This window comes from Phyllobates terribilis, unplaced genomic scaffold (assembly GCF_046119375.1).
Source record: "Phyllobates terribilis strain yellow unplaced genomic scaffold, ASM4611937v1 Scaffold_4__5_contigs__length_816908805, whole genome shotgun sequence".
NCBI lineage: Eukaryota > Metazoa > Chordata > Amphibia > Anura > Dendrobatidae > Phyllobates > Phyllobates terribilis.
The window spans coordinates 731,534,108-731,550,379 of NW_027362764.1; the positions used below are offsets into that span (position 1 = coordinate 731,534,108).

The following is a 16,272-nucleotide window of genomic DNA, read 5'->3' on the forward strand; positions in this document are numbered from 1 at the left end:
GAAAAAACACAAAAGAGATTGAAGCAAAAATCAAATCATTGATCATTTCACACAAAACTCCAAAAATGGGCCAGACAAAAGTATTGGCACCCTCAGCCTAATACTTGGTTACACAACCTTTAGCCAAAATAACTGCCAACAACCGCTTCCGGTAACCATCAATGAGTTTCTTACAATGCTCTGCTGGAATTGTAGACCATTCTTCTTTGGCAAACTGCTCCAGGTCCCTGATATTTGAAGGGTGCCTTCTCCAAACTGCCATTTTGAGATCTCTCCATAGGTGTTCTATGGGATTCAGATCTGGACTCATTGCTGGCCACCTTAGAAGTCTTCAGTGCTTTCTCTCAAACCATTTTATAGTGCTTTTGGAAGTTTGTTTTGGGTCATTGTCCTGCTGGAAGACCCATGACCTCTGAGGGAGACCCAGCTTTCTCACACTGGGCCCTACATTATGCTGCAAAATTTGTTGGTTCATTCATAATGCCATGCACACGGTGAAGCAGTCCAGTGCCAGAGGCAGCAAAGCAACCCCAAAACATCAGGGAACCTCCGCCATGTTTGACTGTAGGGACTGTGTTCTTTTCTTTGAATGCCTCTTTTTTTTTCCTGTACACTCTATGTTGATGTTTTTTCCCAAAAAGCTCTACTTTTGTCTCATCTGACAAGAGAACATTCTTCCAAAACGTTTTAGGCTTTCTCAGGTAAGTTTTGGCAAACTCCAGCCTGGCTTTTTTATGTCTCGGGGTAAGAAGTGGGGTCTTCCTGGGTATCCTACCATACAGTCCTTCTTCATTCAGACGCCGACGGATAGTACGGGTTGACACTGTTGTACCCTCAGACAGCAGGGCAGCATGAACTTGTTTGGATGTTAGTCGAGGTTCTTTATCCACCATCCGCACAATCTTGCGTTGAAATCTCTCGTCAATTTTTCTTTTCCGTCCACATCTAGGGAGGTTAGCCACAGTGCCATGGGCTTTAAACCTCTTGATGACACTGCGCACGGAAGACACAGGTACATTCAGGTGTTTGGAGATGAACTTGTAGCCTTGAGATTGCTCATGCTTCCTCACAATTTGGTTTCTCAGACAGTTCTTTGGTCTTCTTTCTTTTCTCCATGCTCAATGTGGTACACACAAGGACACAGGACAGAGGTTGAGTCAACTTTAACCCATGTTAACTGGCTGCAAGTGTGATTTAATTATTGCCTACACCTGTTAGGTGCCACAGGTAAGTTACAGGTGCTGTTAATTACATGAATTAGAGAAGCATCACATGATTTTTCAAACAGTGCCAATACTTTTGTCCACCCGCTTTTTTAGGTTTAGTGTGGAATTATATACAATTTGGCTTTAGGACAATTCTTTTTGTGTTTTTTTATTGAAGACAAATTAAATGAAGATAATAATACCAAAGAATTTGTGATTGCAATCATTTTCAGGAAGAAGCTGAGTATTATCTGACAGAATTGCAGGGGTGCCAATACTTTTGGCCACCACTGTATGGTTTGTTTGTAGTCTGCAACCATAGACATAGACATTTCTGATAATTTTGATTGATACTGTATTTACAAATAATTGTGGAGTATTTTTAATTAAAACTATTTGATTGCTGCTTCTTTTTAATTTTAATAATTTGGAACAATACAAATTGGTTGCAAAAGTGAGATATCATTTAAATATCTAGAGTATATGTTTAAAAAGAGTTACCATTTTTTATTATTACATTATGAATTTTTGTATTGGTATCTGATATTGCCTGAAATGATAAGACTCTGTACATTCATGCCTTATTGATAAATGTTACACTGGACTATTAAAGAAAACCTGTCACCAGACTTTTGCCATGCCTAATCTGAGAGCAACTTAATGTGGAGACAGAGACCCTGATTCCAGTGATGTATCACTTACTAGGCTCCATGCTTTAGTTTTAATAAAAACAATGATTTATCAGCAGGAGATTATCACTAGAGGACTTGTTAACCTGCTGCCATGTAGTCTTCCATATTTGTGAGCTTGAATAATCCCACCCCAACCCTTGATTGGCTGCTTTTTTCCTATGCACAGTGTACACAGAAAGCTTCCAATCAGTGGTGTGGGCGGGGTTATACAGAGCTCAGCATTCAGAGAGCTAAAAGACCTGCAGCAGATAAATCTCGGTAAGTGATACATCGCTGGAATCAGTATCGTTGCCTTTATACCATGTTGATGGAGTAACAAAAACATATGACAGATTCCTTTTCAAGTAATTTTTCCACACAACTAATGTGTAAGCAAAAAAACTGGTGATGAGTTCTCTTTAATACTTAAGAGCTGCAATACCAGATAGTGCCAATGTTGTGAAACTGCAATATAGGACACAGCTAGAATTATGTCGTTTTTGGAGTACTTTTTGTACTGAAAATTAACAAATGGTTAATTCCAATAGGCCTATGATAGCAAAACTTATTTCTGTTCGAAAATTATTCAGGCATAATCGTCTAAGTCTCCAGCCAGCCAGCTACCTTATTGTGCTGATACATAAAGAAAACGAAAAACTCTACAAGCTTATTAAAAAACACAATATCCTTGGCAAGACTTCATATGATTGTTATTCAAAGCTTAGAGTGATAGTGTGATGGTATCAAACAAGGAGTAAATAGGTTACATGCTAAAGTTTAGCTTCGAAAGTGTGACATGAAGATTGAATTTAATACACCTTGCCTCCTCGGAAATACATACGTCGGGCCACAGCCTTGACTCAGATACACAGTGGTATAAATCAGCTTAGGAATGTCATTACTTTGGCAAGGGAATAATATAGAATAATATGATGAAAAGTATTCAAGGGCAATGTGCATTACAAATAAAAGTGAGAAAAAAAAACATTCTGAATTAATCAGCTCTTTGAAGAATTTGAGCAGAAGAAGAAATGCAAGCAAAGCTGTCAAGATTTTATTGTATTTATAGAACGTTTGCTACAAAATGTTCAGCTTAAAATGATTGTCACAAGCTAAACTGTACTAGATGAGCAAAAAGGAAGAAAAGTCAAATAAATAATCATTGTGGGAAGACTTGATTTCTTTGGAAGTCTATTTGCAGATTCAAAGTCTTATATTTGGAGGTTATATCTGTCTAGCAAACTATTGCTCATAACAGCGTAGATTATGGTAATGCTGGAAACTTCAAATAATGCTCAAGACTCAAGAACATGAAAGATCAGCAAGTTAAAACCTAATGCCTTTACAAAAACTACTAGAGATGATATAGATTTAAATTTGGCAAATAACGCAAATTAAACCAAGAAATTCGTTTTGCATTGAATACATATTATGCGAATTGAATTTCCCTGTTAAACTTGATTTGTTTGCCAGTTGTGAAGTTTGTCAATCCTATGCTGATTTTATATGTTCCTCAATACGCTCTGATGTCCTCTCCAGACCCAAGGGCATAATAAATGTAATATGTAAAAAAAAAAAAAAAAAGATAGTTACCTCACCGCTCACGTGTCCCGTGTTCCTCAAAGCCAGCTGTCCTCCATGCATCTGATTTTCCCCTTTCCTCATCATGCGCATTGCCACAGGTTGGTTAACTTTATGTCAGGACTTCTATCACCGAGAATGTTTCTGACAATACTGCTCGCCATGACGTCATGAGTCAATGTCTTGGTGTATGCACAATGTTGTGACACAAAAGGTGCCATAACGGCATAGTGCACTGGGAAATCAAATGCCTACTTGTCATCCAGAGCCCCAACATAGAATATAGCAAGCCAAAGAGCAATGGCATGCAATGTTGGAAGGTAAAAGGAAGACACATGGAGGACTGTATAGCGGACTGCCGGGGTGAGTGGTGAGGTATAATTTTTTTTAACTTTTTGCCTAATAAGCACAATGGCAGTAAGCTGGCTGTCATTTTTGCTGCCTTTTTGCCAGAGTGAATTGCACAAATTTTGCATGTTGGAAAATCCTAATTTTTGAAGATGTAGAGGAAAAATCAATTTCACCTGAATAAATTTGTTTATCTATAAAAATTTCCCAAACCTAATCTTGCTCCCAGCATCTTCCTGGGCTCCCACCCAAGCAAAACTAGGAGTCATCTATGGTCGGCTACCCTCCTGAGAGAAGAGAGACAAGATTTTTTCAGTGGAAAATGGAACCTGATGGCCACTCACACCCGCTAGACCTATCAGGAGGGTACTCATGTGGGAACCGCACCCTGAAAAATCCTAGTAACAGGACACACAGTGATGGGATGACACACAAGTGAAAACAAAGGAAATAAATAGTGAAAATTTTCCAGTCTTATACTAGACGGACCTTCACCATACTAGCCAAAAGGCCCGGAAAAGGGTGTGTGCTCAAAAAGAATTAAAATTTGAAGTGCAGTGCAAAAGTGCCATGAACTCAAGTGGGTTTCCCACTCCCAGTTAGTTAAGACACACCACTCCTGTGGCACTTCACACCTCGGGCTCTCAAACTTACCTGACCTAATGACCTCGATCCTGCAGAGCCAATGTCTCTATCGGATGACTATATAATCACCTGGCATACTGCCCAGCACAACGTACCGATAGTATACGATGTATTGATCTACTAAGTCACCGCAGGAAAAAGCCACCTATTAGAACGATACTACATTTGATCTTAGCCAAAGCTCAAATGAACAATACTCATCAGTCATGTATGAGTTCTGGCAGGTTAGGAAGCAATGATATCGACAGCACTACTCATCTCTTGATGCGAGTGAGGGGCACACACAACCCTTTTAAAGCAGCTATGTATTTAAGTGATTATGTAGTTTTCATGTTGAGCTTACACTTGTAGCCACTGTATGTTTTCAGCAAAGCACTCTGTGGCACTCTATTTGCATAGCCTTTCCTTTCTGATAGCGTGGACTCTACCACCATAGATAAACACTGTAAGGAAACAGCACAGAAGACCATAGGGTGATACTTTTATAAAAAGATATATTAAACCGAGGGAATCTGCTAACCTGAGCGAGTAGTGTAGGCACAACTTTTGTGAAAGCTCAATAACAGTTGCTGCTGTCCTGTGGCTGGAGGATGAACTTCACCAGAATAATTGAAGGAAAAGACAATTCATAGTTTCGGCTGTGCTAACCGAAATGATGATCCTTGATCCACTATATAAAGAAGCATTTTTTTTAATTCCACAACGCGTTTCCATGATGGATTGGAAACGCGTTGTGGAATAAAAAACACTTCTCTAAATATTGGATCAAGAATCATCATTTTGGTTAGCACAGCCCAAAACCGTGAATTGTCTTTTCCTTCAACTCTACCACCATGGCATGCTGTAACAGTCAAGTTCGCCGCTGTTACATCTGTTTGTATGTTACCATACATTTGCAAATCCTCAAACATTTGGCAGGTAATGATAATGAAAAAGCAGTATGTTTGTAATTTTCTTCTTAGCTATTGTGAGCAATGTGACAGACAGCACAACCAAAGAGTGCACTGTACGTAACAGCTTTGCAAAGAATTCAGTTTTGGACATTTTTAAGCTTGTTTTAGCCTTTTTAATACCATGGTGAGTTTTCAGGTTCCTTATTGCTTTGCCTTTGGGAAAGAACTTTAAAAAACCCTGGGGCTTTATCTGGAGCCATCTGACACTGCTCACCTTGTCAAACCTGACATGTCAATTTAATACCAAAGCTATTTTCAAAAACTCCTGAAACTTTGAAATACGTCTTCAAAGGGAATAAGGTCTATGGAGTCATTTCAGGAAAAAAAGGAGAAACAATGTGATGTTTTCAGCCTTAAAGTACAGTAGTCCAAAAAGAGTCAAAGGTTTTTTTTATCATGGACAAAAATAACAAGATGTGTCATAAGGCTAAAAAGAGAGGTGCAAAAGCAACTATGAAAGTGAAAAAATAGATGTTTCTTTTCTTTTGTATTAATAACTATATTTATAACAAGTACATCAAAATAAATCATTTACCCACGATCCTCTCATCCTATATTGGAGAATATCAAACTATAGTGGTTCATAGGAGGAAATTGAACACTACGAGACTACATCTAACATCTAATCCCTCAGGGTCCAAATGGCAAGACATCATGTGATTGAATGCCATTGCTGATTTGCTGCAATGCACAAGTGACATAAGAATGTGATGCAAGTGCTGGGAGACCTGGCATAGACATCACTGGAACAGTCTCGGTGCAGGAAGTGTTTGTAGGCTTTTCTTATTAACCTGAGCTAACTAAGGTCTTTATAAAAGGGTTGTTTAAATAAAGGGGCAACACTTTTAAAGGGGTTTTCAGAATTTTTTTTTTTCATCATTAGTTTTTCGGCATCCTCTGAGTAAAAATTCCAAAATGTGCTGTACTTAAAGCACCACTCCAGCGTTTTTTTTATTTCAGCGCTGAAGTGGCATCACTAGTCTGTGTTCCCTGCCCTAGTAATATACTTACCTGCCACCGACTTCAGCCTTTCTGAGAACCGCTCGGTTCCTTCTTTGCCATATTGAGACTGCAACATCTAACTGACCGGAAGTCAAAGATAACAGTCACAAACTCTCAATATAAGTCTATGAAATCCTTGTCCCAGCTCTCATAGACTTACACTGAGAAGTGACCTCCGGCTAGCCCAGCAAACACTAGAGCAATCCGAGAGGTCACAAGTAGAAGAACACGACCAGTGCAGCGCAGAGAATAGAAGACGTCGGCGTCTGGTGATTATATTACTAGGGGCAGGGAAATTATATTAGTAACACCACTCCAGCGATGAGGTAATGGGAAATGCAGGTATAGTGCACTGCTGGTTGTAGAATCAAGAAAATAAAATACCCTGCATGTGAGTAACAGTGCGGTTTAATCTCCACATGTTTCAAAGTACTCTGACTTTTTCATCAGGAGTACCACAAAGATTCACTCCTGATGAAGAAGTCAGAGTACTTCAAAACATGTAGAGATTAAACCGCACTGTTCTTCACATGCCGTGTATTGGATTTTCTTGATTCTACAACCACCAGTACAGGATAGAAAATAGGAAGAAATATCCAGCGATCCGGAAATAAAATGTCCAAAAAACTTTATTTATGAAAATCCAATAAAACATTAAATATGGACATCAGTAACCACCAAGTGTCCAATATTAAGATCGACTTGTTTCGATTGCACCAGTCTTACTCAGGATCTGTCATGTTCTGCACTGTTTTACACCTGGACCAGGGCGGCTCCCTGCGATGTCTCCTTAGAAGCAAGGTGTATATACCAATTTGGTAAGCTGACTTTTCCTTTCCCCTTCTCCCTATGTTACCAGTACAGGATACTCACATCTCCAATTACCTCAATATTACACTTGTAGAAGAGGCTTTGCCTATGTGTCATCAGAAGAGTACAGTAGCAATGAAGCTGGCCGGATCCAGCTATGTCACCAGCTTCAGAGCAGCGCTTGTAGGCTCTACAGTACAGAGCGAGCTTGGAAGTACCTTACTTGCCTAGGAGACTGGACACTGTTGTTAGACTGAAGAGGTGGCCTGTAACCTAGGCAATGAGCAGTAAACTATGAAATAAAAAATCCCTCCATTTATGAGAGTAGAAAGGATTTTTAATAACAAGCAAATTGAAAAGTTATTTGTTTTGGCAAGCACTTTGCAATTTTAACCAAATTATCATGTCCAATTTTATATCTATTGAAAAGCAAATTCTGACTTTCATTAATACAAACATATGACTGTTTTACAGAATACAGATACTTGATGAATTTGGGGTATACATAGATGAAAGGTCACCCCACCTCCTAATAAAATGAGCTACAATATATTTCACTCATTATTGTTTTATGAAGCAGAAAGGTGATACAAACATTGACACATTTTTTTAAGTATAGCTGCTGCCATGGTTATTATTATTGTCGTTATTATTATATTAATTTGATATGAAAAATTTGTTTAACTAAAGAAATACATTTAATATAAAGTAAATGATTGGTGGATGCAACTTTGTGGATTTCCAATTTAGACGCAATGTTAAATATGCCAGGAACTATCTGTCCTACAGAAAGCGCGCTAACACCGCTACAAATGTTTAGCTGAAACAACAGAAATTGTTGTCTACAATCTGACTTTAGCCCGACAGCAGTAACAGCAAATAAAATGTAAAAAATAAAAGGAACTGGATGTATAATAGTCTTGAAATGTCAATCTGTCAAAATCGTTCTATTTATATTCCTTTTCCACTGACAGTGCCATTTAAAGACAAGAAGATTTTTCAAAATGACTTTTATACATTTATATATCACAAATCGAAAAGTCTGATAAGGTGAGTATGTCCTGTGTACCAAAATGGCAAAACGCTGCACTATTTAGATAGCTACAAAAAAAAATCTCTTTTTTTTACAAAAAATAAAATGAAAAAAGTCAGACTGTGTAACATAACAAAAAATGCTTCCTTCCTATATCTAATATAATTTTTATTGGTCACTGTGTTGTCAGGCACTTCATGGTTTAAAGGTGCTTTATAAACATTGAAAAAATGCTTTTTTTTTCAGAAAAACTGTGCCTTATTATTAATATGTACAAAGATGTCCCAAGGTCCAGATGACTGCATCAGTCCTGTGTACTTCTGAGATGGCATTCTGGGGGAGACCACCCTGGTAGACGGTCTACATGCTGGCAGCTTCACTTCCGGTTTGAGTACTTGTTGTGTCTGCAGGTCATCCGAGAATAGTGGAACAATACTGGCTTGTTTGTCATTTCAACAATTAAGCCACCTGACTAATTTCTGAAGGACTCTAGAAAGGGGAAAAAGTGCACCACACAATAGGGCAGTACCATTAAAAAAAGAACATCACTGAAGGCACCTCATATAAAGTTTTTATTAGTACCAACGCGTTTCAAGCTCCAAACCGGTACCTTTCTCAAGGTAAAAAAAACTAATGTTTTTAGTTTTTTGACTTTGAGTAAGGCGCTAAAACGCATTGGTACTAATGAAAACCTTATCTGAAGCTCCAAGGCTCCTCATTTCCCACAATGCAGTCGGTCTAACGTGATTCTCTCCATTCTGGTGAACTGACTAATTTCTGCCTTTGATTTGACTGTGAAAAAAGGAGGCTGGCTTTATTATTGAAATTAGCCAACCATCCCCTGTAAACAAGACACTAATGAAATGTTGACATAGGAAATGCTGTTCTGTGTCAAGCACAAGCCGATAGAGTAGCTTCTTTGACCCAGGAGACCCTGACATCTGAACGTGGAGGCTGCTGATATACATTTATTTCTAAGTTGTATATGTCTTTACTTAAATGTAGTCCAAGATCCTCCACTGTGATCATATATCTATCACTTAGGACTTTATTGTACAGCAACATCTAAGTATAAACTTTTATTTTAGGACTAATTATAGTAATAAACTCCAGAGCACACAGTAACAGTAAATTGGCAACTCCAAAGATCCAACATACCTCTACATATGGGAACTGGAAAATCCCATGATGCTGTGTTAGCTGAATTTGCTATACATGTAAGCTGGGGGTGACCATCCAGAATATATCCTGTTACACAGCTGTACCGGATTTTTTCTCCAACGTCATACTTTGTACCAGACAGAACACCTTTAGGTGGGATTCCTGGGTTTCCACAAGAACTGCTCCGTAATTCTGTGAAAAGATAGATAAATAAAGATAAATACAGCATCCATGGAAATTGCATGTACAGGAGTTTCTGAAATTATTGGAAAGTACAAGTTTTCCATAAAGAGAGGAATCAAATATGAAAATTTAAAGGCAAAGCTCCATGGGAGAAAAGGATGCAAAGAAATTAGCTCTTTTGCAGAATGAAAAAAAAATATCTCGCAAGTACCAGCCAGTAAAGGTACTCTATGAGTCAGTGTCTGACCCTAAGGACTCGTTCAGAAAAGCATATTACGCGTAGTGTTGAACGAATTTGTTCGGCATTTCAAATTTAGTTTCGTGTTCACTGCGTGTCACTGCGTGACAGTGTGGCAAATCAGGGATGTTCATGGACGGAGCCAATTTTTTGCGCGAACAAGCTGGAACCCCGAACACGAATCCGAATTTGAAATGCCGAACAAATTCGCTCAACACTAATTACGCGAAGTCTGAGAAAATTCAAACATCACACTAACCAATGTAATATAATAAAGCTTCTAAGTTGATATATGACCAAGTATCATATGAGAATTACCTACACAAGTATATGGGTGCGCAAAAAAATCAGATCCCAAATGAATCAACTCTGTAGCATTCGATTTTTATTTTTACATTGCAGTTATTAATCAAAGAAACTATTTAATCACGTACATTTTAAAATGTTAACCTAAAAAATCACATGGATTTCACATGGACGTACAAAAATGGACACACGGATGACAGTATAGATGAAAATTGTCTGAGCTTCTGGATGAATCTCTGGCTATTTTTAAAATACTTCTCTGACCCTCGGTTTTCACGAGCCTTGCAACAAGTACAAGGGTAAATTGCAAAGCAGAAACTCTCGCATTTTGCAAGAGAACTAATGTGCATTCTTTTCTCCTATAGAGCATTGTCTGTGAGACTCTTTACCCAGCTGGTCTAATTTTGGAGAACCAGAACTTTCCCCACTTTGCCTCAAGCACATCACATTCTACACTGATGAGTGGCAAACACCACAAAACAGTTATCTTTACATGAGTTTCTGGCTTGGCATTTATCCCGTGTCAGGTTGCAAGACTCATTAAAGACAATGGACCCAATTCATTGAAGCCTAATCACCAGCATTGAGGCTCAAAAGTTTTGAAGAGTTGCAAACTTTTGATGCATTCCGAGGCTGTGCTCAAATGTTGCAACTTTTTGCATTCTCACCCCACTTTTGCCCAGCTCTGACAAAGTGGATGAAGCTGGAGTGAGACAGGGGTGTGTAAAACCTTGTTCATCAAATTTTTGACTATCGACGACATTACTTGAGCCAAAAATCTTATTCCAGTCCCAGACTGTAGTAAGATTTGTGGCAAGACGCACGAAGGTGAGCATCACTTATCAGACACTTCTAAATCATTAAGATGCATGCGCTCCTAATGAATCAGGACTTCCTGACTCCAGCAAACCTTCTAATCTAGATTGGAGGGAAAATAACAGTCTTGATTAATCGGGGCCATAGACTTATAGGCTAGTTACCTTTTTATAGATGATACCTGCAAGTTTCTTTCATCTTGCAGGAGAGCTATCTTACATATTTTTCTTGTTGTTATTGTTGTGCCACTTTTTACTCATTTCTATTTTATTTCATTTATTTTACAATGTTTCATTTTGTACTTTGTATTTACAATTTACATAGAGAATATACATTTGTATGCCAGGATATTTTGTTTGTGCATATGAATAAGCACAGGTTCCTGTGAGGACATACCATGAATATGACCTGATAGCCATATAAAAGACAGTTGCTGAGGGAGTATATGTTCACACATTCAGTATTTAGTGAGTATTTTACATCAGTATTTGTAAGCCAAAACCAGGAGAGGAACAATCAGAGGAAGAGTATAATAGAAATACGTGCATCACTTTGCCATTCTTAACCCACTCCTGGTTTTGGCTTACAAATACTGTGGTAAAATACTGACCAAATAATGAATGTGTGAACTTGGCCTAAGAGTCACCCACACACCAGTATTGACACAGGCAGCGTGTCAGCTTACATGTGGCCTATTATATTAATGTACTGATAGTACTAATATGTCATTTTAAGGAAAGAGCTTAAGAGAAATTGCAATAGAAACTAATACACAGGATCAAACCTAATATAAGGCATAAGGGAATGACACATGACTCTGGATTTCAAACAAACATTATAGATAAAAGCCATGCATTGCCTACTCATGCCCTACACTACATATAACAGTATATACATTTTGCCTGAATATTCCTTTAAAGGGAATCTGTCAGCAGGATTTCACCCCAAAAACTATTAACATGCTCATGTTGCTCTTTCAAAGACAAGTCCAGAAATACCTTTACATAGCCAGTCCATTCCTCTGTTACTGTTAAATCAGCATTCAAATTGATATTAAAATGAGGCTGAAGGACTATGGTAGATCTGAAGCTTCTGTCACTCCAGCTCTATACCTCGCCCAGTGCCGCCTTCTCCAGCTTGACTAACAGCTCCTGTGCCTGAAGTCATACAGCTTAGCGACTGTCAAGCAGGAGGCGGAGGCACTGGGCGAAGTATAGAGCTGGAGTGACAGAGGCTTCAAATCTACCATAGATATTTTCATATGAATTCATAAACTACATTCACATATAAATAATTTGGTGTGTGAAATCCTGCTGAAAAATTCACTTTAAGTATTTTTTATAAATGATGATCACATTGAGATACTGAACATTGTGGAATCTCTTACTGAAAATTACAGTAATAAAAACTATAAAGTTAAACATAGGAACACAGTGGAAACGCAATATGTACACCTATTCTGCTGGTAAGTGGTGCAATTTGTAACAATTTAGATGTCTGTATGCCACATCATATAGATGTAGAATTGATAATGCCATCTTTCTGCATTAGGAGGACAGCAGTCGAACATCATTAGATGATTTCAGGAAGCTCACTCGATCCATTATCTGTCAATGTCAGTCTTTGGCTCTCTAGCTCAACATAAAATGAAATCATTTAAAGTAATGGCCATTATAGTCTGAAGATATCATCACCACACTCACCTATTAGTGAGAGGCAGTAATTTCAATCATCTCAGCTTTCTTCTATTTCTATCCACTTCACAGCAAAATTCATCCAAGTAATTTAGATGTAAGAAAATGACTAATACACTAAGAGGTGATATGATGTATATCACTTAAATGGGACCTGTCAACTTAATTATTCACCCCAAACTGTTGGGCAGAATGAATTGGAACCTGGCTGCACCATGGTAAATGTTTAAAATATAGTTGGAAGATCCAGGCGGAGACCACACTTGTCTGGCGCCAACCTGAACCACCTTTTTCCAGTGCTGCTGTAGGTGACTGACAGGTCTCCCCTCATGTATACATAGGAAGAGGATATTCTAACTATATTTTAAGAAATGACAGAGTTTTAGAGAAAAATATACTTGGCAATCATGCAACCAGGCTTTGATTCATGCTACCCTTGGTCAGATGACGGGTCCCTTCAAGAACAGTACTGAAACTGACCAAATTGCTAAACCAACGCAAATTTATGTTCTCATGATTTGCTATCCAGGCTACTGTAATATATTATTACTTGAGGCTCCACATTTTATTAGGTAATGTAGGCTAAACCCATCAATGGGACCGGTTAACCATATAAGTTGTATGGTTCCTCATAACCCTCCCTAGACAGATAATTGATGTACTTTTGTTTCCTTGGAAGATGAGCCTCAACGAGAATTGTCTCACAGCAACTTACTCTACTGTCCATATATTTGGGAAGGTCGGGAGAGATATAGGAGCTATCAGATGAGCCAGCAAACAGCTCTCCACAACCTAAAGTGTAATGACACTTTTAGTCTTCTAGTCTCTAAGCTAGCTCCACTGTAATATCAAAATAAGAAACTAAAATGTGGGCATGAAAGTGTATTGCCATGTTAAGAACTAGTACAATTATACAGAAAATGAACAAAGTTAAAGTAAGGGTCCTCAAGATAGTAGGAGGTAACCTACTGTGCTCTCACCACCTGCACACCATGGTTGGTCCACTCACTGTGTTACGTTGAGTTCTGTGCAAAACACCATTGATTGTTTCTTGATATACTGGAGCTGCTGATCTTTGCCGAGCATGAGCATTGGCAAAGAAAAAACAGGTCTACATTATTACTTTTCAGGTGCACTCAGAGGACAATATTAAATATTAAAGGGAATCTGTCAGCCCCTGGGATGTATATAACCTATTAATATGGGCACACAGGTGATAGAAATGTTAATCTAGTCATACCTATTTGCTTCATATTAATGGTCTTGTTTTGTGAACTCTTATATTTTATCTTTGTGATAATGATCCCTTCCAGGCCTCAGGGCCAGAAGGAATCCCTGTCTTCAATCTTCATTATAATAGTACCCCCCTCCTCTGCACATCAGTGCCCTGCGAGATGTAGTTGTGGAGCTGTAATCCCACATCTGCGCATTGAACTCCCTCGACGATCCTCTCTTCTATGGGAGAAAGTCTCGGTGACTTGACGGCGCCTGATCAGAAGATTACAGACTACTGTATTCCATCATCTTTTGCGCAGGCGCCATATTCACTTGTATCTCAGGTCAGTTTTAAGTCATATTGGTGGTCACTAAAGCACTAAGGGGTTAATATTAGTTCAGCAGATGTGGTATCTACCACTAGCTTAGCATTACCATATGACAGTAATAATGGTATTTGTCTTTGCAAAGTGATTTCTTTTCATTAATAGAGTTATCATCTGCTGAGATTTTCCTTTACCCAATATGATTATTATACGCCACTTTAGCTTTAAACATGGTTACGTAGCTTGTAGGCCCACTCATATGTGCTTTTCTTCTCCTATGCTGGACCCCTAGCTATGCCTCTGCTGGCCCCTCATCTTATTTGTAGGCCCAGCTCACAACTTCATATGTAAATCATGTCACAATGATGATGTCGATGTAAGCCTTCAAATCAGATAAGGGATTACCGCAGGTAGGAGGTGGTTCATGGGACTTCAGTCCATCAGCCACAGACACTACATTGGCCACTTGTCTACGATCATAAGAATAGAATTTGCTCATCTCTAATTATAAATTCAGAATACTTAAACAAAAATTTAATGTTTGCTATTTGTCCAACAAATGACTTGGTTGCTTATGTTGTACAAACATTAAAAGTTTATGCAATCAGTCAAGCAAATTGATATGGCATAACAATCACCCTTTCTAATTAAAGAAACATGAAAAACTAATGTCATATAGGACAAAATAAGTGTGAAAGTAGATAAAAGAATAAAAAAATCAATTAGAAGGGGGGAAAGTAAGAGGTATCGACTTTTCACTAGTATGGTTGGTGAACCATTTTAATTCAAACTCAATTTTGTTGTTTTTAGCCCTTTTTCTAGGAGCCATATATAATTTTTTCATCAACAGCCATATTAAGGTATGATGGATTGTTTTTTTAGTAGTAGTTTTCAACTGTCATTTTACCAGTGTAAAGCACTGAAAAATTGTAAAAATTCCAAGTTTGATGAAATGCTGAAAAAAATAATTTTTTTTTGTTTCTTTTTGTGGCCTCCTTTGTAAGGACTTGTTTTTTGTGTGGTAGCTAACGTTTTTTGCCAAAAATCAATTTGAAGTACTGTGCATGGGATATTTTGATCACTTTTCATTGCATTTTAAGGAATTACAGTGACCAAAATGCCACAATTCTATAATTTCTACCTTTTTTTTCATTTCATGGTGTTTACCATATAAGTTAATTCATTTTACATATTCGTAAATGAAATTTACATGGTCGCAGCATTTTTTAAACTTGTTTACTTACTTTTACTTGTTTATTTTTAAACGTGGTGATTGAAACTAATTTGTATAGCTACAATTTTAGGTTTTAGGTTTTATAAGAAACTTGAACCTGATTGTTTGTTCCATACAGTGCAATATGATAGAATTGATACATATAGTAAAGATGATTATTTCCCATGAAGCACAGGTGTGATGAGCACCCGAGTTGGCATATCACAAAAATATGGCACTTAAATGCTGCTGTCAGAGATTGATATTGACATTAACAAGGTTAAACAACAACGATTACAGCTAACTTTGGTCTCTGCTTTAGAGGTGGATGCAATTTGTATAACACACTATATCCTCCTGGGAAGGAAAATGATAAGAGATTCAATGATATTTTGAGACACTTCTCATCCATGGGCATTATTTGCAATATATAATTTATTTATTTTTTTATTCCTGGATTATTTTTATGTCTTTATAGTAACTTCACTCCGCTGCTTTGGTAGCTGAGAGCATAACCTGCCTAGCACTAAGTTTAAAGGAAATCTGTAGCCAGGTTTTTGCTATGTAATCTGCTATGCAATTTTTTTCCCTTTGTTTTCTGTATGCAGCCATTAGTTGGAATTCATTCTGTGTACATGTCCATTGTTTTATTTTTACGTCATCCTGTCTACATTAGTTGTGAGTTCAATGCAAATGTACTTAAAGCGATTTACAGCATTTGAAAAAGTCACTTTTTTAAGGAACGAACCTACTATTATTTATGGGTTGTATCATGTATTACAGATCAGTCTTACTTAAGTCGAGTGTGCTGAACTGCAATGCCAGAAATAGCCTATAGTAAACGGTGGTGCTGTTTAAAATATTTCTTCAAG

General features: G+C 37.8%; 1 protein-coding gene across 7 annotated transcripts in view; it reads right to left on the reverse strand.

Moving 5' to 3' along the window:
• CSMD3 (CUB and Sushi multiple domains 3) overlaps positions 1-16,272 on the reverse strand; it is a 2,085,767-nt gene that overhangs the window by 1,577,453 nt on the left and 492,042 nt on the right. For all 7 annotated transcript variants that reach the window (XM_073679791.1, XM_073679790.1, XM_073679789.1 and 4 more), the window contains exon 4: positions 9,407-9,601. In XM_073679791.1, the coding sequence (XP_073535892.1) occupies positions 9,407-9,601 (195 nt within the window). The remainder of the gene's footprint in view (positions 1-9,406; positions 9,602-16,272) is intronic.